At 51.5% G+C, this 25,210-nt stretch overlaps 12 protein-coding genes across 12 annotated transcripts; 7 read left to right on the top strand and 5 right to left on the bottom strand.

Annotated features, from left to right (window-relative positions):
* Nucleotides 1–118: 118 nt before the first annotated feature.
* AA0111_g3078 (hypothetical protein) lies at nucleotides 119–1,683 on the bottom strand (the record flags this gene model as incomplete). The annotated part of the gene is made up of 2 exons (XM_028648921.1): nucleotides 119–929; nucleotides 977–1,683. The coding sequence occupies 2 exons, from the start codon at nucleotides 1,681–1,683 to the stop codon at nucleotides 119–121; spliced, it is 1,518 nt and encodes a 505-aa protein (XP_028509621.1).
* Nucleotides 1,684–3,314: 1,631 nt separating this feature from the next.
* Nucleotides 3,315–4,654, top strand: AA0111_g3077 (hypothetical protein; the record flags this gene model as incomplete). The annotated part of the gene is made up of 3 exons (XM_028648920.1): nucleotides 3,315–3,702; nucleotides 3,756–4,184; nucleotides 4,236–4,654. The coding sequence occupies 3 exons, from the start codon at nucleotides 3,315–3,317 to the stop codon at nucleotides 4,652–4,654; spliced, it is 1,236 nt and encodes a 411-aa protein (XP_028509614.1).
* Nucleotides 4,655–6,137: 1,483 nt separating this feature from the next.
* On the top strand, nucleotides 6,138–8,399 carry AA0111_g3076 (hypothetical protein; the record flags this gene model as incomplete). The annotated part of the gene is made up of 1 exon (XM_028648919.1): nucleotides 6,138–8,399. The coding sequence occupies one exon, from the start codon at nucleotides 6,138–6,140 to the stop codon at nucleotides 8,397–8,399; it is 2,262 nt and encodes a 753-aa protein (XP_028509613.1).
* Nucleotides 8,400–8,789: 390 nt separating this feature from the next.
* Nucleotides 8,790–11,253, top strand: AA0111_g3075 (hypothetical protein; the record flags this gene model as incomplete). The annotated part of the gene is made up of 3 exons (XM_028648918.1): nucleotides 8,790–8,803; nucleotides 8,854–9,014; nucleotides 9,059–11,253. 3 exons carry the CDS (start codon nucleotides 8,790–8,792, stop codon nucleotides 11,251–11,253), a joined length of 2,370 nt encoding a protein of 789 aa, XP_028509616.1.
* A 1,437-nt stretch (nucleotides 11,254–12,690) lies between these two features.
* Nucleotides 12,691–13,214, bottom strand: AA0111_g3074 (hypothetical protein; the record flags this gene model as incomplete). The annotated part of the gene is made up of 2 exons (XM_028648917.1): nucleotides 12,691–13,158; nucleotides 13,212–13,214. The coding sequence occupies 2 exons, from the start codon at nucleotides 13,212–13,214 to the stop codon at nucleotides 12,691–12,693; spliced, it is 471 nt and encodes a 156-aa protein (XP_028509615.1).
* Nucleotides 13,215–14,088: 874 nt separating this feature from the next.
* Nucleotides 14,089–14,567, top strand: AA0111_g3073 (hypothetical protein; the record flags this gene model as incomplete). Its single annotated transcript, XM_028648916.1, has 3 exons — nucleotides 14,089–14,168; nucleotides 14,221–14,385; nucleotides 14,438–14,567. 3 exons carry the CDS (start codon nucleotides 14,089–14,091, stop codon nucleotides 14,565–14,567), a joined length of 375 nt encoding a protein of 124 aa, XP_028509618.1.
* A 976-nt stretch (nucleotides 14,568–15,543) lies between these two features.
* On the top strand, nucleotides 15,544–16,798 carry AA0111_g3072 (hypothetical protein; the record flags this gene model as incomplete). The annotated part of the gene is made up of 3 exons (XM_028648915.1): nucleotides 15,544–16,062; nucleotides 16,116–16,230; nucleotides 16,284–16,798. 3 exons carry the CDS (start codon nucleotides 15,544–15,546, stop codon nucleotides 16,796–16,798), a joined length of 1,149 nt encoding a protein of 382 aa, XP_028509617.1.
* Nucleotides 16,799–16,929: 131 nt separating this feature from the next.
* AA0111_g3071 (hypothetical protein) lies at nucleotides 16,930–17,787 on the bottom strand (the record flags this gene model as incomplete). The annotated part of the gene is made up of 2 exons (XM_028648914.1): nucleotides 16,930–17,238; nucleotides 17,311–17,787. 2 exons carry the CDS (start codon nucleotides 17,785–17,787, stop codon nucleotides 16,930–16,932), a joined length of 786 nt encoding a protein of 261 aa, XP_028509620.1.
* Nucleotides 17,788–18,529: 742 nt separating this feature from the next.
* AA0111_g3070 (hypothetical protein) lies at nucleotides 18,530–19,094 on the bottom strand (the record flags this gene model as incomplete). Its single annotated transcript, XM_028648913.1, has 3 exons — nucleotides 18,530–18,869; nucleotides 18,927–18,977; nucleotides 19,024–19,094. The coding sequence occupies 3 exons, from the start codon at nucleotides 19,092–19,094 to the stop codon at nucleotides 18,530–18,532; spliced, it is 462 nt and encodes a 153-aa protein (XP_028509619.1).
* Nucleotides 19,095–19,333: 239 nt separating this feature from the next.
* On the top strand, nucleotides 19,334–20,800 carry AA0111_g3069 (Uncharacterized protein; the record flags this gene model as incomplete). Its single annotated transcript, XM_028648911.1, has 1 exon — nucleotides 19,334–20,800. One exon carries the CDS (start codon nucleotides 19,334–19,336, stop codon nucleotides 20,798–20,800), a length of 1,467 nt encoding a protein of 488 aa, XP_028509332.1.
* Nucleotides 20,801–20,901: 101 nt separating this feature from the next.
* Nucleotides 20,902–22,464, bottom strand: AA0111_g3068 (hypothetical protein; the record flags this gene model as incomplete). The annotated part of the gene is made up of 1 exon (XM_028648910.1): nucleotides 20,902–22,464. The coding sequence occupies one exon, from the start codon at nucleotides 22,462–22,464 to the stop codon at nucleotides 20,902–20,904; it is 1,563 nt and encodes a 520-aa protein (XP_028509333.1).
* A 1,040-nt stretch (nucleotides 22,465–23,504) lies between these two features.
* AA0111_g3067 (hypothetical protein) lies at nucleotides 23,505–25,126 on the top strand (the record flags this gene model as incomplete). The annotated part of the gene is made up of 5 exons (XM_028648909.1): nucleotides 23,505–23,814; nucleotides 23,893–24,032; nucleotides 24,133–24,470; nucleotides 24,524–24,592; nucleotides 24,658–25,126. 5 exons carry the CDS (start codon nucleotides 23,505–23,507, stop codon nucleotides 25,124–25,126), a joined length of 1,326 nt encoding a protein of 441 aa, XP_028509326.1.
* Between the last annotated feature and the right edge of the window lie 84 nt (nucleotides 25,127–25,210).

The following is a 25,210-nucleotide window of genomic DNA, read 5'->3' as shown; positions in this document are numbered from 1 at the left end:
ATTTGAGGCAGAGTCCTGGATGGCAATGGTGGGGAAGAGTGTTTTCTCACGTTCATGCTTTATTGTCTATTAAAATTACCAGTGTTTATCTATCAGTAGCGCGCATCCCAGACTCTAACTAGACGTACAGAGGACCATACCCAGTTCCCTCGCCTCTCTCGACATCCGCCATCATCGGCTTCTCGAAAGGCACCCCATTTTCCGCCTCACCTTCTGTAATTGGTAGTGGCATCTGCCTCCAGATATCTTGAATTCTCTTCGCACTCTCCAAAAAACGCTCTTGCAGCGCCGTGTACCCAGGTACAGTCAGCTGTCCGTCTCGCTTCTTGAACTTTCCATCGATCATGACATGCTTGATATCTCCCACGTTCGCATGTAGCATGATCGCAGCGATTGGGTCGGCCCAGCCAAGAACACTAGGAGCGCGGCCATTCCACACCAGAAGATCTGCTTTAGCTCCTGGCGCCAAAACACCAATGTCCGATCGTCGCAATGCGAGTGCTCCGTTACGAGTCGCTAGAAGGAAGGCCTGGTTGGCGGACATGGGGTTCTCGGCGGGAAGGCGGCGGCGATCAACAACTTCGCGGTAGAAGATCTTCCTGACGCTCTGGAGCCACAATCGTGCCTGCGGCAGGATATCTGATGAGAAGGTAAAATGCGTGTCGATACCCAATGCCTCCTGGTCTAGAGTGAGATGGCTGTTGGGATGTAGGTGACCGTAATGCATCTCCGACTCTGGGGTGGTGGAGATGTAGTGGTTGTACTGACGCAGCAGTTGCGCATCTGTTGCACTGTGATAGCTGGCATGTGCGAAGACGATGGGAATAGATTGATTGAGGAAGTCGAATCCGTCCAAGACCTCAGGAAAGTTTGGGGCGCCATAGACGCCGCCATTCGCATGGGTGGTGACTACGGAAACGTTCTTTTCACTATCACGAATCAGCCTTGTGTTTGTTTGTTATGGTCGTATACTAACATCGCCAAGTCAAGGATGGTGCGCGTTTGGTTCCTGTCAGAACTGGAGAAGCCATCGTAGGAGATGCCCAGCTCCGTAGGCGAGCTGTCGAAACGCGCGTCGTCGACTAGATCCCGGAAGAGATCAATCTGCCCATTGACTGTGAAGTTCGCGTAGTCCTGGAAGTAGTACGCGAATTCAGTTCTGACACCACTTTCCAGCGTCGCATTGAGCGCGGCCATAGCGTGAGCCGCCGACCATGTGCAATGCGGGAAGTCCAGAATGGTGGTGACACCGCCGTTCAAGGCCTCATACAACCCGACGAGCTGGCCAATGTACACATCCTGGGGCGTAAGATGCGCACTAGCGGGCGAATCGGTGCCATAGCGCTCGAAGTATCGCATCAGTGTGACATTCGAGCCCAAAGTCTTAAAGGCCGTCTGCCAGCTATGGCGGTGGGTGTCGATAAAGCCCGTGGAGATGATGTCGTTGGCAGCGTCGACGACGTCCAGGTCGGCTGGTAGAGTTCCGTTGTACGATCCAGAGAAAACCGCTGTTATTGTGTCGTTCTCAACTAACACAGAGCCATTCCGAATAACATCGAGGTAGTTGGCAGAGCGATCCCAGCCTATTACTGTCCCGCCTGTGAAGAGCGTTGCTGTTCTACCGAGCGAAACGCACGACGCAAGCACAAGAAGAGGAATTCGCAATGCACCGCCACAAAGCATCTTGCGTGAGATTCCAGGGACAAGATTTGCTCATCCTGTCCCAGTTGGACTGCACAACTTATACTCGATCATTTCCGCCATCTGATCCACCAAGTATTCGATCATATCGCACACGCCGACCCTTGGCCGACGTGCGAAAAACGTTTCCTGGAGACATCAGTCGTCGACAATCGATGACGTCCGGCCAAGAACGAGCCAGGGAAAACTTTGGATGAGAATCTTCACGATAGATCCTTCGGCAGAAACGGAACAGAGTTGCTTAGGTAACCTGGACGTAGTGGAGATGTGGCCCCCTTGCAGCAATTTCCGCACCCGCCAGACAACGATCATCTCCCCCTAGTGTACAAGTCACATGCACTCTGCACAGGCCCCTCTCCTATTTACTTAAATACTGCCCTTCGCTCGAAAGTAATGCGGCATACTTACCTTCTTGCGATGACCCAGCTCAAAGATTGGGTTCATCTAACAGTCTCGTCTGCATTGCACAGCGCGGTATGGGACTGTTACGAGCTTCCTTCGGGGATCTCGGCGGGGCAATTTTTTCTGGTCTGCTTTTGAGCTTTTCATTTATTTCATCGCCCTGGCGGTGGATTGAGGAAGAGTGCATGTTGTGTTGCCGTTTCGCTTGCGGACGCAGTCAAGCTCACCAGGATTTTGAGCACAACATAAAAAGAGATCTTTTGTTCAATGTGTACTACCTGTGACAGCCGCATGATGCATGCTCTGTAATTCTGAGAGAGCCTCGTTCTAGCTATACGCGATTTCTGTGGTGTTTGATCACCTCGCGATTAGCAAACGTCGCGATGAGACTGCCGCAAGCCCTGAGGGGCGGCCTACATAATCCAGCCTCTTCATGTCGCGTAATTAAGGGCTTCGCTTCTCTACTGGTATCTTCAACATGAGCGCGATTCTCAATGCCGCGCATACATTGTCCAGCTTCATACCAGCGAGTTGCGAGCCGGTACAGCACCAGTGGCTACCCAAAGACGTGCGCAAATTCGTCTGGTAATGCTAGGGCGGCGCCGTTCTTCGGGGCTGCCACGTCAACATCCAAGCTTTACCATCTTCCTGTAGTCGACACAGCTTCAACGAATGCAGAAAAATCCCGCAATCACGCGTGGTGTTTGATGTTGACTGCAGTTAGGATAGACTGTGCATTCAGAACTCTATGAGAGTGACTTTCTGTGGGCGCAGGCCCCAGTGCTTGTGCATGCCTCGGTTGAGCGCTAGTCACGCTAGTACCAAGGCGGCCGTCACGTTTTCCAAGGTTGTACGGAATACTCCACGCCTAGGCAGCGTGTACAAAGTACATCGTCATTCCTCGCCTCATGCTTAGAACCCCCTCAGAAAACTTTCAAGGCTACGGACTGATCTCAAGGTTTAGATAGAAGGCTTGGACGATCTTCCTCCGGAACATGCTGAAAACAAGGCGACAACACCATGAGGGGCAGTATCCGACATGACGCCGAATTCCAGTTATCCCCGCACGCCCGTTGGTCCATTGCACTGCCGGTGCCGCACATGATGTACCGGTATATAGGTGTACTAGAGGTACCATGTTGAGCCTTCGCTGTCGTGACATTGAATGCATAAAGCCTTTTTTCGAATTCGTACCATTGTAACAATCAATCATGCCTCTGTCCACTGAAGTCGTCCAGAATCTCAAAAAGTCCGTCGACACAGCCTGCGCGGATCCCAAGACATCTATCCCAGGAACTAGTGTTGTAGTTGTGGGAAAAGATGGCAACGAACTCTTCGCGCACGCCGCTGGTAAGAGAGGAGCTGCAAGCAGCGAGAACATGACGCTTGACAACGTGTTCTGGATCGCATCTTGCACTAAGATGATCGCTGGGCTTGCTTGCATGCAGCTCGTTGAGCAAGGAAAGCTGCATTTAGATGATGGAGACGAGATGGAGACTTTGGTTCCGGAGTTGAAGGAAACCAAAGTGCTGCAGAAGGATGGTAGTCTGGCAGAGAAGAAAGGGAAGATTACGCTGAGGATGCTCCTGTCGCATACTGGTATGAGTGACTGCCACAAACTAGAGCGTCTTCTTACTGACTATGGTGAACAGCTGGTTTCGGCTATACCTTCTTTAACGAACAACTGCGCGACTTTTCGTCGCCAGACAGCTTCCATAACGAATTCTCGGGCAGTGTTAAAGATATCCTCCAACCGCTGACCTTCCAACCGGGAGAGGGATGGCAATACGGTGTAAACATTGATTTCGCCGGTCTGGCTCTCGAGCGCAAGACTGGCCTGTCTCTGAACGATTACTGTCTCAAGAATATCTTCGAGCCGTTGGGATTGAAGAACATCACCATGTTTCCCACCGAAGACATGAAGAAGCGGCTAGCGCATATGCACCAGCGAAACCACGATGGCAGTCTGGTTGAGCGCGACCACCTCATGCTCAAGGTCTTGGGAGCTAAGACTGATGAGATAAGCGACATACTCAACAGTGGAGGCGCAGGTGCTTTCGCGATACCGTCGGACTATGCACGTAGGTTGCAAACATATCCCCTTAACATCACAGCGGGCTAACGGCAAATAGAAATCATCGCGACCTTGCTCAACGACGGCACATCACCAAAAACTGGCGTTCAGCTGCTGAAGAAAGAGACAGTCGACCTCATGTTCACAAATCAGATCCCACAATTCCCTGACTTCGGTCGCCAGGGAATTCCAGCAGCCAAGCCCGATCTCACAAACCCTATTTCCGACGTATATCCTGTCGAAGGAAATCCACCCCAGGGATGGGGCCTGACATTCATGTTATCTAACGGAGGTCCGACTGGCCGGTCCAAGAGTACTGGGTTCTGGGCCGGTCTGCCGAATTGCTGGTGGTGGTGTGATAGAGAGAAGGGAGTCGGCGGAATTGTATGCTGTCAGATCCTGCCGTTTGGCGATCCCAAGGTGCTTGGGTTGTGGTTCGACATTGAGACGCAGATCTACAAAGCCCTGGGAGCTTGATCAGATGTCATGTTGGGTGGCTTTGCAGCCATTGCTTATGCAATCGGCCCGTCTAGTTGTGTCGGATTCGGTCGGACGGACATGATCGTCAGCGTTCTGATTTCCAAGCTCGCGTCAAGTTGCATGGTCATGGGCAATCGCTTTCCTTTCTCACTTGATATACTCTTGATGGAGCGTCGAAACCATAATGTTGGGTCTAGGGAAGCCTAAATTGGTTCGTGAGCATAGTGTGTATCGTACCCCCACATGTTGTTAGCGTCACTTGTCATCTACAGACTACCAGGTTGTCCGTGGGTTACAGATAAGCCACGAACGCGCACGATTAGAAAACGTGCAATGAAGCTGCAATTTGAGCTGATAATTAAATTGCTTTTTGTGGCGGTGAAAACGTTGAAACCATCCACAGCTTTGCATATGGGCTGATCCGATGCTCGTTTCACACAAGTTGCATTGGAGAAGGTTTCGGAACAGTTCGATTGTCAGACAAAGGGCCAATTACAACATGATAGGCTGCAAGCTGAGAGAAGTAGCGCCTAGGTCAGACCGAATGTCCGGTACAAACCATCCCGTGAGCTCACGGGATAACGTTACGATGGAATATTGAGGGCTGCTTTTGGTGAGAACTGGGCGGTCGCAAACAAGGGACACATGTTTGGAATGCATGCGATCGACGGAACCAGCCGTGAAGCATCCTCAATCGTCAATTGTGGGCAGGACTGAAGCTTGCGTTGAGCATCATAATTCCCTGCCACGCGTTAGCCTTCCCCGCATTTCTGTGTTGGGATGTGGGTCCTAGCCGGCAACGCGGGGTGTGCATATCAGTAACGCACTTGTCTCTTTGCATCAAGCATACCTCTCGTGTCTTTCCCTCTTTTTGCCGTACAATCCGAGCAGCAGCCATGAACTTCGTGGACGTGCAACCTAAGTCGTTCCTCGATTATGCCTGGACGTCGCCCTCTTCGGCGGCGATGGCGGCCACCAAACCTTCTAAGACAAGTCGGAAACAGAACAGGTGCTGCGATCAATGTCGTAAAGGAAAGAGGGCATGCGATGCGGCTATCCTGGAGGACACTCTTTTAGAAACGAGTAAATCTGGAGCAACCCCTACAGTGTTCCATTATAGTGGTGAGCCACACCCCTTTTGATGGTAGCGCAGACGTCAGCTAACCTGTCAGACGTTTACGGGCCACTAGCTTCGTGCGGTAATTGTGAGAAGACGAAGAAGAGCTGCACTTTCGAGTGGCTGCGCTCACAGCGTGTATCGCAAGCTTCACAACCACCACAGACAGCTGCGCCGCCAGCAAAGAGGCGCCGTACGCGAAGCAATTCCACCAGCCGAGCACAGAAGCCAAATGTAGCTTGGCATTCTACCACAACGACGAAGTCAAAAGAGAGCCGACATTTGAGCAACGATGAATTTCTCGCTCATACTCCACCCGTTGAACTAGGTGTAACTTTTGGAGATTTTCCGTGCGGTTCTTCTATGTTCACCGCCGATCCCACAATCGCCCTGTTTCATGAACCGTCGCAGACATTCGAGAAAGAAGGGACAAGAGATGAATCGGAGCTCGCTGGCGGGTTTGCCGAGGAAAACTGGACTCTGCTCGATTGCGACTCTGGTAGAGGCTCATCCTTGAAAACAACTTCAGAGATTAGCGATGACAAGCCCGAGCGCGACAGCCCTTCAGACTATCCAGACACGAGTAGCATAAGCATAAGCAAACCACCTTCTACCATATCGGAAGGGACTGTCGCACGTACCGGTCAAAAAAGGCGTCGCTCCAGCTCCTCGGCATCAATCTCAAATGGTGCGCATTCTTACCCAGTAATATCATATGCCAGCGATATTCTTTCATCGAGCAACAACGCGTATCTGACTGAAAGCTTGCTGAGGATCTATCATGATAGTTTCGAAAACGCACTTGCATGCTGGGTAACAGAAAGAACCTGTCCCTACAGTGCAAAATCGGATACTCTGCTAGCCACGAATGCTAGACCCGATTGGAATAGAATCTATCACCGAGTGGTTCGCCTCGATAGACTAGCATCTACCATCAGAGGGCGCAAGCTTACCCAGACGGAAGACCGCGCTGCATCTAGGGCTTTGGACTTGGCGGTTTTCTCCTTCGCTTCACAGTGGGCGCAATCCAGTGCCAGAAGCAGAACGAAGTATCCGTTCCATAGCACTTCGATCGACGGTGGCAGCAGCGTCTTTGATAGCGAAGAGGACGAATGTACTCCGACCGGCTTGGACTTCGATCGTACGTTACAGATATCAGCATGGCATGAGGCCCGCAACGCACTACAAAAAGCTGGCGAGGTGGAGTCTTTCCGAGTGGTACTCGCACAAATCATCTTCGCTTTGACACAAAGACCGATTGAGACAGTTGAAGAAACACAGGATGCGCCGAACTCTGTTTCGAAGACCGAACTGATGGAGACAGACGCTTGTGCGCAAGTATCGAGAGAAGGTACACCCTTGCTTGCAACCGATCAGGATATGGACGACTGTGCAGACTTGATGTCGAAATTGAATCTTGCAATAGAGGCTGATGGACCACCTGTCCATCTCGAATCAGGCCTCCGGCTCATTCATTCTTTGAGATCACGCATGACCATGTCCAGAGAAGCGCGACGCAGCAGCTCCGCACGGCAACGACGCTCGTCAGTCGTGCGGCTTGAAGATGCGGACCGTGCAACAGTAGATCTTCTGTTCTGGTTGGGCGTTATGTTCGACACTCTGTCAGCAGCAATGCATAAACGACCGTTGGTGGTATCGGATGAAGATAGCGATGTAGTGCTTAGCGAAAGCATGCAAATCGAGCACTCGGTCCAACAGGCAGTAACACCCTCGTCGACAGACGAAGGCGACGGACTCTGGGATGAGTATCTGTTCGCCCGACAACAACAACAGAACCCGGAGCATGTACCCATGAGATGGCCATGCTCATTCGATGAAGCGGCAACCGCGCTGTGTGATGCAGCCCCTGTCAAGGTGTTACTGTTCAGGAGGGTTTGCCGAATCCAGACGCTCCTTACAAGGAACGCGCGAGGCGCGAAGGTTGAAGAGGCTGTTAGTTCGGCGATGGACGTGTGCAACCACTGGGATGCGCTGTACGCTCCTTTCATACGGGACTGCATCCAGAACCACGACCGCCTCCCACCACGCGTCCAGTCGTGGTACGTTTGTGTTACCGGCCATTGGCACCTGGCAACGCTTCTGCTTGCAGACTTGATGGAAGTGGTAGACGAGTCAGAGCTTGGGCTCGAAGAAGCCACACAGCAACGGAATCTAACCGCTTTCATCGCAAAGTTCCGTGAGAACAACTGCCGGGTATTATCCGATCTGGCGAGCTGCGCATGCCCGCGAGAAGACGCATCGTTCCCAGAGTCCCGCGAATTTCATTTTGCAGTTAACGAAGGCGCACTGTTGACGGAACCATGGACTGTGGTGTTGATTCGTGCATTCGCCAAGGCGGGTGTTTTGTTACTGGAGTCAGACACTTTATTACCGTCTGACCTGGATCGTGAGGATGCTTTCCAACGAGCTGATGCTTGTATCAAGGCGTTATGGTTTTTGGGCAGAAAATCTGACATGGCTCTTTCGGCGGCGAATATTTTGGGAGAGGCGTTGAAGCAGCGACGAAAAAGTGCGCAGCATAGGGTTAGCGATATGAGCGTCTTCTTAGAGAGTGAACTGTGGCATGATTTGGAAGGGGCGTTTGAGGTGGACTGTGAACTATAGCCAGCCACAATGTACTACTTCTGTGACATGACGCGCGATGTGACGACGTGAAGTGAAAAGACTGGCGGACTACTGCCAAAAAAAAAATAAGTGAGTACTGAGATGGGTAAGGCGCTCGGACTGCAGATGCAAACCACGTGTTTTCGCGTTCGTCAGAATTCGGAAGAAGCGATAGGAGATTGTGCGACGGTCAATTGCAGCGTACCATGTTACCTCTACTGCTGTTGCGACCGGGCTAGCAAAACACATTAGTTGCGACTTGCCATATGACACAGTCCTCTTTCTTCTATTTCCAGCCGTTGGCCAACCCCCTTCCCGCGGTCACGCCAATCGCGCTAAGACGCGTGCAACGGCCGACTGTTCGAGCCTCGTCTTCCCCACACCCACGTCATGGGTCTCACAGCGTACGTGTCTAGACCCCATCAGACCTGAGTCTCTACTGATATCAACATAGCTTGTGGGATACGATCAAGAAGCACGAAGAGAGCGTACCGGTTGCGCAGCTTGCCGAAGAGCACCACCGGCGTCATGGCAGGCCACTCCGCATTGCTGTCGACGAGGCCGATTGGCGCTTCAACAACCTCACGGTGCAGCAAGTGTATACCATACGGGAGAGTGAGTAGTACACGCAGCATTTTTTCCCTCGCTGACACGGCTAGCCTCCAATGAGTATGCTTTCCAAGGCATCGAGAAAGCCATGTTCTACCGTATCTGCCGCCTTCTCACCCTGAATATCCAGCTCATATTCGTCTTCGATGGCCCCGGTCGACCCTGGAAGCGAGGCAAAAGAGGAGGAGGGCGGATCAACTTCGAAGAGCAGCGTCTGCTCAAGGAGATGCTTCAATACTTTGGGATCCCATACCATGAAGCGCCAGGAGAGGCAGAGGCAGAGTGCGCTCGTCTGCAGATTCTGAGCCTGGTTGACGCTGTTTGGTCACAAGACTCCGACTGCATCATGTTTGGCTGCACTCTCTGGCTACGCGACCATCGCATCGCGAAAGAAAAGGGCATCACGGACAGGTCCAAGGAGAACACCAAGAAGAATGGAAAATATGCCAACGTTGTACGAGCATCCGACTTGAAGGAGAAGTATGGCCTAGACCGAGATGGACTAGTGCTATTTGCAATGCTCGTCGGCGGCGATTACGACGTGAAAGGTTTACCCCAGTGTGGGCCGTCTTTGGCTCTGCAGGCGGTCAAGCAAGGGCTTGGCCAACGACTGGTTGCATGTCGAGATCAGATGGAGTGCGGTCTTTGGGCTGTAGAGTTGGCCATGTTCCTTGAGAAAACTGCTCGCGGGCGCAGCATCGACATCCCACTAGGCTTTCCGGATTTCAGAACCTTGCAGAAGTACTACAACCCCAAGGTCACAAGCGACGAAGATCTGCTCAGCAAGTCACGGCTCAGCCTTGACTGCGTTCGTCCGATCCAGGAACTGAAGTTGCTCACACTCACTAGCCAGCGCTTCAACATATGGGGACGTCTGTACATGAATTGGGTCGGACCTGTGCTGTTGACACGAAGCCTGACCACGAGAGATCCATCTTTACCTCTTGAGCCAATTCATCACATCAAATTCCCGAAACAACGAGTGAAGAAGACTGATGATGAGCCACCAATGCGTACTTTCGAATGCAAGCTGACCTTTTCCCCTTTTGGTGTCACTTCTCTGGGCCAAGCCGATTTTGAAGGCGCTCAATTGGGTCATTGGAATGGAGATAAGGAGACGTTATTCGACCCAGATTATCGTGTGGAATGTGAGTTTCCGGAGTACTGGCTGCGTAAAGTCCTTCCAGCAGACATACTAGATCCGCCATCTCGAGCACAAAAGCCTACGTCTAAACGTAAGCGACCGACAGATGACACCGAGGAAGAATCCGGGGTGTCAAGCACAGCTAAGCGGAAACGCCAGAACAAAAGGGACGATATTTCCGCCGCTAGAGCCCCACGCAGTGCATCACCGAAGAAGTTAAAAGAACCAACCTCTATTGCCAGGTCTCGCAATATGTCCCTGACGCCGACAGCGCAAAAGATTCTCGACTGCATCGAACTGTCCGAATCTGATGATGAAGATGGACTCTCCCTACCAGCCAAACCTCGCCCTCAAGAACTTGCACTGAATCAAGTGCATGTGTCTCATATCGTTGATCTTGATTCACCCGAGCCACCAGGTCAAGAGAGCAATATGTCCGTCTCCAATACACATCGAGCTCATATAGAAAACGCACAGCCGTTGGATATCTCAGACGAAGAAGATGAAGAGCTACAGCTGGCTTTGCGCCTAAGTATGCAAGACCAAGGCGTTATGATCCATCCAACAAAGAGTCCTTCTGGATTCCCATCTTCCAGTCGGGGTAAGTATGAAAGCATTTTCGCCATGAGGGAAGCAGGTAGGGATGTGTTAGGCACCTCTGTTCCGGCCTGGTCGCTCGACCAAACAAACAGCGACGCTCTACCATCTAGAGCTGCTCAAACTCTCCATAGACAATTAGAAAGCACTCCACCAGACGTTTCACGAACGGCAACAAGGGGTGTCCACGCAGGTCTTATAGGAAGAGGACCAGTTGATTTACCCAATTGGTCACGTTCTCTGCCGCCTGCTGCTCATCTACCAAAGCCTGCGACGTCGTCTTCCGGATCTGGCATCAAAGACCATGTCCAAGCAATCACGACACCTTCTGCCAACGAGATCCGCGCTGCTCGGCTTCGCCACTTCGAGACGTCGTCTCCTCGTCCCCTGCAGAACACAAACGATCAACCTCTTCTACCGCTTGCTCCAATGACAAACAAACGACCGGCAGCTGATTATCATGTACCCGTGGGCGTTGAGTGTATCGACTTGACAGATGACTGAGCGGCAGGTTATGGCTGCCGTCTAACATCGATATACACAGTATATCTACTACATCGATCGTATATCTACAAAGTTCAGTCAAAAATAGGCTCAATCCCTGACCTCTACCAAGATATTGTGGAACGCGTTCTCAACGTCGCTACACCTACGGAAGCGCTAAAAGACGAACCGATGTGCTTTGTCTGTCGTCAAGAATATCAAAGCGCCGGCTCAGGCATGGAGACTCATCTAGATTCCCTTAGCCAACTACCCGGCGCATATGGGACGACCTTTGACGAGCAGACTTTCGAAGCCGTTCGAACACCATGTGGGCATGTGTTTTGCATCTCTTGCTTGAGCGCAGGGTTCAAGCGGACGACAGCATGTCCCTGTACTATGTGTCGTAGACCCATCGAGATTCCATTTCTCTCTGCACAGAGAACACAGACGATGATCTACTCAAAGATGTTGCATATATGAAGCGACATAACCCGATTGGTCTCATAACCGCAGAGCCGCGGCTCACCGATGTTAAGGCTGTCGCGCGCTTCGACACACCACTTGCTAAGTACGAGGATGCTTTGAGGATGTACTAGTTCTTCTGCGACTGTATAAGATCTCGAGAGCAGCATGGGTGACGAACACGGTCGATGTAACAAGTGAGAGGGCCCAGTACGGACGTTGATATGCAAGCTCGTTCAGGAAGAGATGCCTGTGGCTTACGGAGGTGTAAGCCAGAGAGAGGCGTTGGTGTGCGTATGTTAAGTGCATGATTAAGGCCGTGTTCGTGTGACAAGCGTACTACTACTACCGCGCACGAGGACTGATGTTCCTGCGCATAGGGCAGATGGGCATTAGTGCAGTAGGAGTGGAGGAGGGTGTTCGGGGATGCCGGACAGATTAGAGGGAGTCTGACAATGGTATTTGTGGACAATGCCAATAGACCACAGAGCTGCAACCACCGACCTGAAGAGGCTTTCACTGTGTACAGAGAAACGACATGCTCGCATCGATCCTTTGTCGGCTTCAACCACCATATACAAAATTCTTGATAGTAACACGTGATGATAGTTCTTGTAGTTACAAGTGCTCCAGACCATTAGCAAATTGCTTTACATTTTGAATCCCGGCACTATATGAATCTCGAGTCTCTACGCCAACGAGTCTTGGTACCGCGCCTGTTCCGCACTAGGGTCTTCTGCGCGTAACAGCATGGCAAAAGCACCCGCGGTATTGGATGTGCGCGTACAGATGCCAATCAACGTAGCGTGGAAGAGCGATCGTTGTAGGCTGTGAAGCTAGCGCAATCGTCCAGATGTCAACGGCTATCACAGATCAGCCTGACAGCTCTAGCTAAATCACGGACACCACAGGATTCACTGCGCGTGTCCCATGTTCCCAAGCAGATGCAAAGTCCTGCGCTGATATCAACGTCCGAATCCGGTACGCTGTTTCCCCTCATCGCGGCAGTCCATTCCCAGCAGCACCGCTTCCGCCACTTCTAGAGCTCTCACTGCTCCCGTTGCCTACTCTAACACCCATCCTCGCACCCGGCTGCCTCGCCAGCGCCAGTCTAACTGGCTCTTCTCTTCCCTGTCCAACAATCCCACTACCACCAGCTGCGACCGCACTTCCGCTTGCACTCCCGCTTCCAATACCCATGGGTCCCCGTCGCAACAGTTCTTCGAGCCCCAAGTCGCGCCATGTTGGCTCCTTCTTCGTCTGTGTTGCTCGCTGTATGCCGAATGCCGCGTGCTGGTCTGGTACAACGTCGTCCTCGTCCTCAGGGTTTACAGGTTGTAGGTGTGGGGGAACGTAAATATCTTCGGGCGTGAGTTGCGAGGAGGTGAGATTCGTGAACTGCTCGAGGAGGTCGGCGTGGTGCGACGAGTGCATGTGCAGGTAGGTTGCCGTAGAATCGCGCGTCTGCGGCCAGTTAGTCGGAATGCTGATTGCAAGGTGCGCAGATGCTCAGCTACCATTTTAGGGTACTGTGCAGTTTGATAATGCGTGCGTAGTATTGGTGTCAGGCTTTGTGTTTGTGTTGTTGTGTCATTGTGGTTGATGTTTGAGAGCGTGAACGCGGAATGGCGCCGCGTTAGGACTGAATGGCGTGCTAGCCTGATGCGGATGCCCTTGGGGATTAGACATCTGCTTTTTCAACCTCACTTCATCTCTTCCATACTCCCTGATCTCTGCGCCTCGCTGACTGTTGCTAGTCTCTACATTTCCTAGAGCAGAATGTTGGGCTATGGATAGGCCGCCATATATCCCACAACCTCGTACGGCCACTGCGGATGACTAGTGACAGCTCATTGCGCGGACCGAATCTCAACCCTTTTCAAGACTAATCACTACGAATCATGGCACGTGGAAGCCTCTTTTGCTGGACTGGCTGTGTAAGAATACTAGTGGAGTTCCACAGGATATCGTATACCTCAAAAGGTCATCCGCCGTTAAAAGCCAGCCTCGTCGCGGGTATCGTCAACGCGTTCAAAGTCTCTCAGTGCAGAACATCGTTCGAGAGACGACGAGGTGCCGGATAGCGATGGTCAATCCCACGACGCGACTTCTCGAATCAACTCGTATGATTAGTTTGCCGAGGTTCTTTAATGCTAGTCCGCTGTCTCCACAAACCCCACTGTGTACAACACGCGTCATAAATGCAGAGCAGTTTACTATTGCGGGCAGTGTAAGCTACATGGGTTCTCCTCATTTAAAGCTCCCCTCGGCGGCCTCTCATTCAAGTAAGATACCGCACCTTGCTGAACGCTTATTTCTCAACCGGAAGCCTGAGGAAGTAGAACCCTGAAGCAAACTATCCACAACCCTAAATCCATATTTTACTCATTCAGGATGACTGAGGGACGTTGCAACTGCGGAAGCATCAAGGTTTCCATTCCTGCTTTACCAGAGCAATCCGCTATCTGCTACTGGTAGGCGTCATTGTTCCAGTCTCCGCGCGTAGTCTCGGACTAACTCTTCAAGTGCCAACTGCCGGCGTGCCGGATCATGCGCTGGATCCATTATCTACATGTTCGACAAATCTGAGGTCACAGTCAATGACTCGAGCAACAATCTTAAGAATTACAAGGACAGCGACACAAAGAGTGGGAATTCGATTACTCGACAATTTTGCGGCAACTGCGGGTGGTGAGTTGCTTGTGCATATCGCATCAGGAGAGCATTGCTAACAAAACGATAGCCCCATTGCATCTTTAGTGGGTGACGACTCGCCAAAAATGTTCTTGAAGGGTGGTCTGTTTGACAATATTCCTGCTCCGGGCTTCAAATCATTTGAGCAGGAGGAGCCGAGCTGGCTGAAGATTGTTTAGAATGACTAAGAGGCACGTGTTGGGAAGTATCCAAGGTACAATACTACCGAATATGTGTATTGAATACATTCTGCCCCGAACCTTGCTGCCAATTCTTATTCACGTCATTCTGGATGTGCTCAGTCATGAAGTAAAACATCTGATTTTGGAGAAGATAGAGTGCTAATCGTCTTTTCTCTGTTTGACCTAGGTAATGAAGAGAGGTGCAACCAAGGTGGTATTGCGTTGATCTGCCCTCGCCCCCCGAGGCCACCGTCTCTCAACACACAAGCATGGAGCTTCTCCTAAGGCGGACAATGAAGACGGCCATTGTGTCAAAGCGTCACTTCTACGCATCGCACTATCGACTCGTGCAACACGCAAGTTGTGTTGTCAGACAGACTGCGAAGACGATGTTCTCACGTCCCACGCGCGCCATTCAACCGGCCCCGAAGCTAGCCTTCCCCACATCAACCATTCTTCCGGCTCATCGATTCATCAAATAACAGTAACAGCCCCAAACCTCACTGGCTTCCGTGCATCTCCAAGACAATCTAGATGCAGGCGCAATGCATCTGCCAAGCACCCAGCATGTTTCAGCAGCAGGGGTTTCGGAGATCCTTCCATCGTGAAACGTGGCTTCCAATTTCGCGCGAGTAATTCCTCCGACGTTGAAGATGTTGAAAGTCTGGCTTCCTCGATACTTTCCTTTTATTCGGCACCGTCCATCATTCGAGGAGAAGGAACAATAAGATCAAGAGCTTGGAAGATGGTTACAGCAATATGGCCGCGGCGACGGCATCTACCTGCTTATGTTGCCCTTTCTACACTTCTATGCGCTTCAAATGCTAGAGCGGAATTATTCTACACAGCGCGCAGTCCGGCGATCCAAGACGGACTCATCAACAAACCTGCATCAATATGTCCGGTCGCACAGGATGGCGCCACGACTGACACATTTCCATGGACACATAATCCTACGTGTGTTGACGTCGTGATGCCAAATGAGGGAAATGAAGCCGTGGGAGCAAAGGGTCCTCAAACGTTCTGCACGTACACTAATGCCGATTACAATAACGGTCGCGGAGTCAGCCTCGTAGTAACTCCAGAGGTCGCGGCTAGTGTTACAATGGAGACATTTGGTATGAGTATTGGTGGCATGGAGGGCGTGGTTGGTGAAAATATGGGCATGTGGGAAGTCAAATATGCGGGCGAGAAAGGAAAAGGGTTGTTCGCGAAGAAGGATATCGCTGGAATTTTCCCAGGCGAGAGTCTGATTGTGCAGACACCAGTGCTGTTTGTTGCTAGGCCGCTGGCAGAAACCAAGGACAGACCACAGCACGTATTAAAGCAAGCAGTCGAGCAGTTGCCGGCAGAAACAAGGGAGATGGTCAAGGCGTTGGATGTCAACATAGATGGCAGCGTCGAGGACATTGTTCTGACAAACGGCATTGGTGTAAAATGGCCGTGGGTTGATGAGCTTCCAGAGCTGTTGGCAGTCATTCCCGAGGCCGCTGTAAGTCATGACCGATAATTTGTCTATTAGTGTTCTCTCTAACCCCAGCGCAGCGTATCAATCACGCGTGCCGGCCAAACACCTTGTGGCGCTTCGACGATTACACCCTCTCATTCGAAGTCTTCGCTCTCAGAGACATCAAGCCCGGTGAAGAGATCACACGAAGCTGTAAGTCACCACCAATTACACAATCAGCAAAGTAGTCACTAATTCTATGGCAGATGGCTACGAAAAACGTCCCCGCAGGCGCCGCGTCAAGACCCTGATGGCTAACTTTGGCTTCCAGTGCGCCTGCCCCCTATGCACCGCAGATGACGATGGAGTGATGGAATCCAACGACCGCCTCTCCGAGATCAAAGCCTTGAAATCTGTTCTCCCCACTGACGAGAAGGACTCGCCGCAGCTCCTCGGCCTCCTCCCCAAACTCATCGAGCAACTGGAACAAGAAGAACTCTTCGCTGAGCTACCACAGTATGAAGAAATTCTTGCATATACATGGAGTAGCTTCGGAATTGAAGATCGGGCGAGATACTGGGCGGAGAGGGCGCAGAAACATTGGGCTGTTGTGGCAGGCAAGGAGAGTTGGGAACAGAGGAGGTGTGGGGAGTTGGCGGAGAACGTTAGGGGACATAGTACTTGGATGACCTGGGAGGGTGATCCCTGGGAGGGCGTTGGACAGGGACATCCATGGGATGAGAAGGAGGGAGAAGGGCATGAACATGGACATGAGCATTGAGCAGGATTTGGAGCTGTTGTGAGAGAGATGAAGAAGAATGGAGTATGTATATAACATTACCTACAAGTCATTCGGCGATTTTGAAACAGCCATCAGGCGTAGTATACGATGATTGTCCAGCAAGCATGACCTCACTCATCGAAGAACTTTTCGTCTCCATGCGCACGATCCAGTCTCCAAACAAGCATCTCGATTTCCGTTGCGCCCCATTCCTCCTCTTCAGCAGCCTTCTTCGCACTACCGTTCAACGTCTTGATTAACTCTTCACCAGGCAACTCTGCGAACTCGTGCATAGCGAGCCAAGTGGAAGGCTCAGGATGTGGCTCATCCGTGGTCGGTAACCCCTTTAGAGCACGAGACTGAGCATTAGTCCTCGCGTAGAGAAGTTTGAAGCGCACCGAGCGTATGTACTGTGATGTTTGTTCGATGATACGTGTTTGCTATCGAATTATCAATTTCAATACAAGCATGTGCCAAATATGTCAACCAGAAGTAACGTTGGTGATGCATACCTTTTGAAAGAATTCGGTGGCTTCTCCTTCTGCTATCTTCTTCTCTGGTCTAACTCCTAATGTGATGATAAATTTTTGTTCACCACCTGTAAACTCTCTTGTTCTCTTCGTTGCCCCCATAAAACCCAGGTAACTGACATCCATATCTGCCAAATCATAAATGACACCACTGCCCGGAAGCTTACTACTCCTGAAGCCAATCTTTTTGAACTCGTCACCCAACGTGAAAGCCAGATCCTCCATGGGGTAGCAGGCTAAGAAAGGCTTCGGATTCTGTGAATCGCCAATGGGAGAAGATTTGTGAACATCGACGTAGCGCATTGCAGAATGGATGCTAGATGTAGAAACCACTTCTGGGATATGCTCGTCATCGTACCAGGCTAGGAACACAGGTTCGGTGAGCAGGTCATTGGCCGAGGGAGAGATGCGGGAGCGGACAAACAGTATGCCTGGGCCATGGATCGTGGAAGTGGACATATTGCGGTATTTGGATGGATATAGGATAGTGAGGATATAGGAATATGAGGGGAAGCGGCCGAGTGTTCAAGATGGCGCGTTGAAAAGTGGCACGAAGTCGTGGAAGAATAGACAGAACAAGTTGGTCTTGAGTATGAAGGAGGTGAAGAAGCTTGGTATACAATGTTATACCAACGTTGGGAAGGTCAAATGGAAAGAAAACAGTCAGGGACGTGCAGTATCGGAAATGTATTGCCGGACTGTACCTAAGCGTTACCCCGCCTGTCTCCGTTCGCTATCGTCGAATTAATCCTGCACTGCGGATCGCGATATCGTGTCTTGACGTTTGCTAAGCTAGTAGGTAATATGGTGTATAAAGGCTGCCGAGTTTGTCCCTTCACACTCGTTGCCCCCAGCAAGATTCCTATACAGTCAAAAGACTGGTCCATCTTGTCGCTCATAAAGCAGAAAATTGCTCTTATGCAATTCTCCCGAGAAGCTTCTGATGTGACTACTCCAAGAATGATTATCGCGACGTATACGCCATGATGGGCAAAGAACTCATACGCTTCCAGATGCCTCGAAGCGAATGTAATTCTCGGCAGCAGATAACGCTAAGGGCCATGATGAACATGACTGATCAGACGCAGGGCCGGTTTTGCCCATTCCTGTGGCTTAGCCAAATGTCTTAGACAGCTATCATACCCAGTTGGCCGATGTTGTATTGCGCCACCACCGGTGACGTTGGAGTCGTGATCGTATCTCACAGCTTCGACTTGTCCGTCAACAGTTTTTCCAGACCAGACTTCAGCTCCTGACTCATGCCATCTTTTCCAGGTCGGCGGCTTTCACGGTCGACGAAGACGTGGATAAACTCGCCAACGGCCTTGACCTCGTCCTGGCCCTTCTCAAAGACGGCGATTTCGTATGTTACGGAACTCTTGCCAAGCTTGTTGACTCGTAGTGCGAGGTCTACGACGGCGGGAAACCCGACTGGGGCGAGGTAATCACAATGCGAATGTACAACGAGGCCGATCTGTGGCGAGGTAGGTGGGTGCAGTGAGCAGTGTTGGATGAGGTACGTGTTGACAACCGAGTCAAACCTAGTTGTCATTAGGAAATGTAGCGTAGACAGGAGATATATATATATATATATATACAGATAGTAGTAGACGCTGTTGTTCATGTGATGGTACATGTCATTGTCGCTCCTTCCTGTTGTTAGTACTGAACAGGGCGCAGAGGCAGGAGACGCACCATCTCGTCCTATACTCGAGCTGGAAGCTGTAGTCGCTTCGTCGACGCGATTTCAATGCCTGTAGTGCCATGGCGTAATTCTGTTGCCGTCGACGTCGAGGGAAGACGCGTCTCTCAACATGGGCAACATGGCGGGCTAGGTTCCCTGCATCCCACGTCTGCCTCGGCTTGTGCAACATTTCTCCCACACGCACCCTCAACCCCCCGACCCCTCGGCCCCGCGATTCTGGCGCCCTCTCCGCGCATCCTCGCATACCTCGCCTCCAAGGGACGCTTGCCTGTGCCCAAGACACGCACAGGCTCCCCCTCCATGGCCCTAGTGCCTTCACCCCCGCGCGACAAATCCCCGCCCTTGCCCGACGACAAATTTCCCTGGAAAGAGCCTCCAGCCGTCGCAATCACGCCCTGCGCCCCCTGGCCACCGCCATACTACCTCGAAGATGGCCTGCGCAAGGTGACGCCCTACCACTTCACATACAACACCTTCTGCAAGGAACGATGGCGGGGAAGGGAAATTCTCGACATCTTCTCTAGCGAGTTTCGCGACCGGCCCGCCGAGTACTACCAGAAAGCCATAGAAGAGGGCCGCGTTGTCCTCAATGGCCAGCCTGTGCCGAGCATCAAAACAATAGTCAAGAACGGCGACGTCATATCCCACACTCTCCACCGCCACGAGCCCCCGTGTACCGCGCAGCCCATCGGTATCGTCCACGAGGATGACAACATGATTGTCATCAACAAGCCTGCGGGCATGCCCGTGCATCCTGCTGGTCGATACAACTTCAACTCCATCATCGAGATTATGAGGGCAGATCGTGGCTATGGCTGGAATCCATTGCCATGCAACCGGCTCGACAGGTTGACTAGTGGCATCATGTTCATCGGCAAGCACAAGCAGGCGGCAGAGGAACTGAGTGCACAGATAAGAGGCAGGACGGTCAAGAAGGAGTACATCACGCGAGTTGTGGGCGAATTCCCAGAAGGAGAGATCCTCTGTGAGAAGCCCATCTTACAGATCAGCCCCAAGCTGGGCCTGAACCGCGTGCGTGCGAATGGCAAGGAGGCAAAGACGGTCTTCAAGAGGCTGGCATACTACCCACCAAAGGATGACGGAAATGCAAATCAAACGGAACAAGGAGATGCAGGTCCCGATGGCCAGCCGTGGAAGAAGCTCCGCGGCTATTCCATTGTGCGTTGCATGCCAGTAACAGGCCGCACCCACCAACTGCGCGTCCACCTCCAATTCCTCGGCCATCCCATATCAAACGACCCCATATACGCCAACCAGCGCGTCTTTGGCCCAGCCCTCGGCCGCGGTCAATCTGAAGACGAGGACGATGAAGATATCATGTCCCGCCTCTCACGCATGGGCAAAGAGGAAGTCGCCGATGCCGTCGCATATCACGATGAGATGGTCAATGCCTACAACAAGAAGAAAGCGGAACGCATGACAGGGGAAAAGTGCAAGGTATGCGACACCGATCTGTACAGCGACCCAGGTACACATGAATTGGGTATTTACCTGCATGCGCGGAGATACAGGTGTGAGGAAGGGAAGTGGGACTATGAGACTGGCCTGCCCGACTGGGCGTTACCACCACCAGGATATGAAGGGCCTACTGAAAGTACAGAAGAGTCTGATCCCTTGGCTGTGGACCTGGAAAAACTAGGTTTGGAGGACGAACCGAATACAGAGGCACAAAAGAACAGCTCCAACAAGCCAAAGCCAGCAGAGCTTTCTTCAGAAGAACCGGCTGCTTCCAGTGCAACCGCTTGAGCGTCGAAGCATTGAATCTTGCCGTATAAAAGAGAGTTTTAGAAGATAGAAATTTTGAGATACCCATCAATATATTCTTACTAGCAGTATACTGGTTCTTATTACCAGTCGTGAGGGTTCGGGTGGTAACAGCCAATCTCATTACTCCCATACGAGCGGATTTCGTCTTCTGTGTCATCGCCTTCTCCCTCTTCCTCGCTCCCTTCAACTTCCCCTTCTTCGTCCTCGTCATCACCATCAATACTACTCATTCCGGGTGTGCCTTCTCTTTCTCTCAATTGCGCTTTCAGGCCTTCCAGTATAGAGCTCAGCCTCGCCTTCAGGTCTGGGTTCCAAACCTTACTGATTTGACCTTCCATCTCTTGTATCTTGTTTCTAAGTTCCTCTGCCACTTCATCTTCCTCGCCGTCCTCGTCGTCGTCATCGCTGCTCGAAGCGCCGGGGCCGTCTTCGACCTGAATGCTGCCACCAAACGCTGCAGCAAAATTGCTAGCAATTTTACGATTGGGAATCGCAAAGATGATGTGTTCAATAGCCGGAAATGTCTCGATACCCACCGATGACGACTTGCTATTCTTCTTTCCGGTGGACGCTGACGACGAAGAACCAACACCCATAACCTTTGCAAAAGCCTTTGCGATATCTTTTACTGGATTCCCATAGGCTCCAATGCCCCAAGCTCCGAGCACCAACCCTTTCACTTCCTTCTGTTCCGCTATCCTCAGAACACCTCGTATCTTCGCTTCAACAACCTCTCTGTCCTTCTTACTTAACCTCTTCTCTTCATCTTCTTCCCCCTCTAGTTCGGGGAAGCGCAGCATTCCCGCGCTGATAACGTCAACGTACCAGCGCTCGGTGGGAGGCAGCTCACCGGCGTTGTCGCCGAGCGGAAGGGCAGATCGAAACACAAGTACGTCGTGTGTGTAGATGCCACCATATTCTGGAAGGCGGTAGAATGATTCCTTGAGTGAAGGGAGTAGTGTTGTACGCGCGCAAAGGGATTCTTCGGCTGAGGTGGCGCCCGTTAGGAGGCCGCCACCTGGGCGGAGGGGAGAGGCCATGTTTAGGATACATGTATTTGGTTGTTTCTTGGACAGCTGTTTCGGCGCGGAAGTGGCGGATTCGTTGTACAGAGATGGGTGAGAAAGCATATGTGCAGCTGTAAGGCTATCTGTGGCTACGATTCGTATACTGCGTTGTTTGCTCGGCAAAACAGGTGGTGGCGTGACAGCTGTCTTCGAGTTGAGGTATGAAATTTCTTCCTTGAGAGCATCATTCTGTTTCTTGCCTTTTGCTTTTCCCTTACCTTTACCAGCATCCTTCCCCATATCACCACTCTTTTCACCATTCCTGCTATCCGCCTCTTCTTCTTCAAGCCTCGCGCCTTTGGCCTTTCTTCTTCCTTGCCCCTTCCTCTTTACATATTCCGTCTCTTCGCCAGCCTCAACACGTGTACTGTCCCTACTCCCTCTCTCCTGCCCCACTGTTCCAATCGGTCCAGGGTTTGTAATAAGCTCACTTCCGTCCGCACCTCTCCTGGCTCTTGCATTTGACGTCAAGATTGCCGGGACAACTTTGTTGACGATATGCCGCGCCTGTTTGGCTCGAATATCCTTGCGGATGGCGGGTGGCGCTAAACCCTGCGATTTTTCGGTGCGACCCATGACTTTGTGGCCACGTACGTATTTCTAATAGTCTGGCTCAAGGAGCGGAAACTCTTGTAATAAGGGATGGAGGAAATGATCAAGTGACTGAAAGAGTATTGTTGACCTCAATGTTACTGGCGAGTACTATGTTGGATGGTTTGGTCGGTTGAGACTATGACGTTTTGGGCGGGTCTGGCACTAGCAACAGCGGTTACCTTTCGCTTGGTGAGTGACTGGCTTCTTGCTTTCTCGTCTACCACAATCATCCATTATGGGTCAGGTATCTTGAAATGCCACAAAACATGCTTCGGCTTGTCGCTTTGGTTGCTTCTCAAGCTGAGTGACGACATTGAACCCCGCTCGTATCGCTAGCTTGCAAACCTTGGCTCAAGACCTTGAGTGGTTTTCGCGTGTCTCCACGGTATTTGTGGTGTCGAAGGAACTCATCAGCTCTTTTGTTTGATTTATATGAGCTAACGTGACACGTACATGGCCTCCACTAGGTTAAGTCAGAAGCTGTTACCACATTTGCAGCTCACTCCGAGCCATGTACGCCTTCAATCGTCGAGTAACATCGTAAACAATTGAACGAAAGTCTCGATAGCAATGGTTCTGGGCATCTAGATCCACTTAGGGTCTCTGGAGGGTATACGATCCCCCGTCTCGAGCGTTGAGTAAGATCCAGTTTGAGCCATGGAGACCACAGTCGTTCAAGGATCCACTTGTTCCCATCCACAAAACGTTGTTCTTTGTCGCTCGACAGAGGGTTAGAGCTCAAAAGTTTGTGGATTCAGAATAATGAGGGTACAGCACTGATCTCTCTTGTTCCTTCCGAGGGAGCATCGCAACTTTGCAGTACGTACTAAGTGGGGACGGCGCAGAATGGCACTGGTAATGGAGCACAATGGCGTTGGTCTGGTACCACTTCCCGACCCCTAACAGTTCCCCCTACCTCTCCTTCCAAACATATAAAATTATGCTACATCTCTCTTCATTCAACATCCTTCATCGCCCACGCTAGTTCAACACTGATACATCTCGTATCGAGACAAGACGAGATGTTGTTCCTTTATATTTTCATCGAACTTGTGATGGTGTTTTCACACCTCGCAGCCTTTGGCTCAGCCCTTGCCCCGAGTCGCTCTCCTGTCCGGTCGTTTTGCGACTCTCTTCCCCTGGGACATGGTACCCCAATCTTGCCTGACACCCCAGAAGCTTTTCAAGCCTATGCTCCTTTCGCTGGCGCTGCATTGTCCGCCACTACGCCTGCTGGTTATATTCAATCGTACGCCAACCTGCTCACTACGTACGACACGGCATCACAGTTCGTTCATTACATATCGATGGACGAGTACAACGTCGAACAGTGTAAGTAGCACTTCGGGTCGAAGCTCATCATATCGACAAGCAGTATCTCCCTTGAACGGTCTTACTAACTGTCTTTAGGTGCTCATGCTTGCAATAGCGATGACAACTGCAACGCCTTCACCATCTTCTTCGAGCGTCAGCCTGTCGTTTCGCCTGCACCCGAACTGTGCCCAAATCCCCCTTCTACAACCATCATCAGTAAGTGTCCATGTACGAAGGTAATGTGAAACATGCACTGATGCTGTCTTCCCTTTCTTTGTAGAGTGTGATTTGTGATCCGGCACCATCCTGCCCGACATCGCAATCAACCACGGGCAGCTCCGTGAGCAGTTCCACGTGGTTATGGCCGGCTCTAACGCCTATGTCAAGGACATCAATGGCACCACACCCTCGGTCTCTGATGACTACACAATCGAGAAATATGGCATGGGCGCTGCTATCGAAACACCCCTCGACTGCAACGGTGAGGACACTTATATGGGACTGAAACACTGGTCCGATGGTCACTTCGACGCTCAAAGATGCATGGATATATGCAAGGAGACCCACGATGCTTCGGGCCGCCAATGCCGCTTCGCCAATACGTACATGCAGCGTCGAAACAACGTCCCTACCGACCAGCACTGTGCCTTGTTCACCAAATACTGGCCAACACAGTAAGCTAATTCCGATCACACTAAACACATTGATATCCCTAATGGCACTGCAGGTACGCTACCAACATTGGTCAGCAACGTGGTAGCTCCAACATCTCCATCTCCTCAACTGATTCTTACGGGTGAGCTTTCCAGCCTTCAATCCAATTACTTTGCACGCTCAGCAATACTAACTCGTCAACAATAGTATCCGCGATATCACTGATGACTTCTCTGCCTGTCTTCTCGGTAATGACTCCGCTTCTGTCGTCTTCAGCCTGGAACCAGCCGTTGCGACCTACATTGTCCCCTCCAGCACCCTCAGCGATCTGGCAGGCCAAACAGCGACTACCCTGGCGACCCGTACACGGTCCCAAATCGTCTGGGCAACGCATCCTTCCTCCAAGTCCTTTACTAACCCTGTCATCGCCCCCAAGTCATTCAGCGACTGGGACCCCGTCAAGGAGACTACCACATACACCACTCCCGCCGCGTCTGCCTTCTCTTCTGATTTCACTTCCGCTGTTGTAGCTCCAGAGACCTTCTCAGACTGGGATCCCGTCCTTGAAACGGGTACTTACGTGAAGCGTCAGCTCGTTATTCCCACCGATGTCCCTGTAGTCACAGATGTACCGGATCTCTTAGAGGTGTTTTCTGATATCGCTACAAGACAATAGTACGATCATCCGTTGCAAGCACCACGAACGTTGTCGCAGAAAAGAAAAACCTGTAGTTGTTTAATTCTGTACTACAGTGTAGAG

Source organism: Alternaria arborescens (assembly GCF_004154835.1).
Source record: "Alternaria arborescens strain FERA 675 chromosome Unknown contig_5, whole genome shotgun sequence".
Lineage (NCBI taxonomy): Eukaryota > Fungi > Ascomycota > Dothideomycetes > Pleosporales > Pleosporaceae > Alternaria > Alternaria arborescens.
Note: the sequence above shows the minus strand (reverse complement) of the source record. Positions and strands in the feature narration are given on the sequence as shown.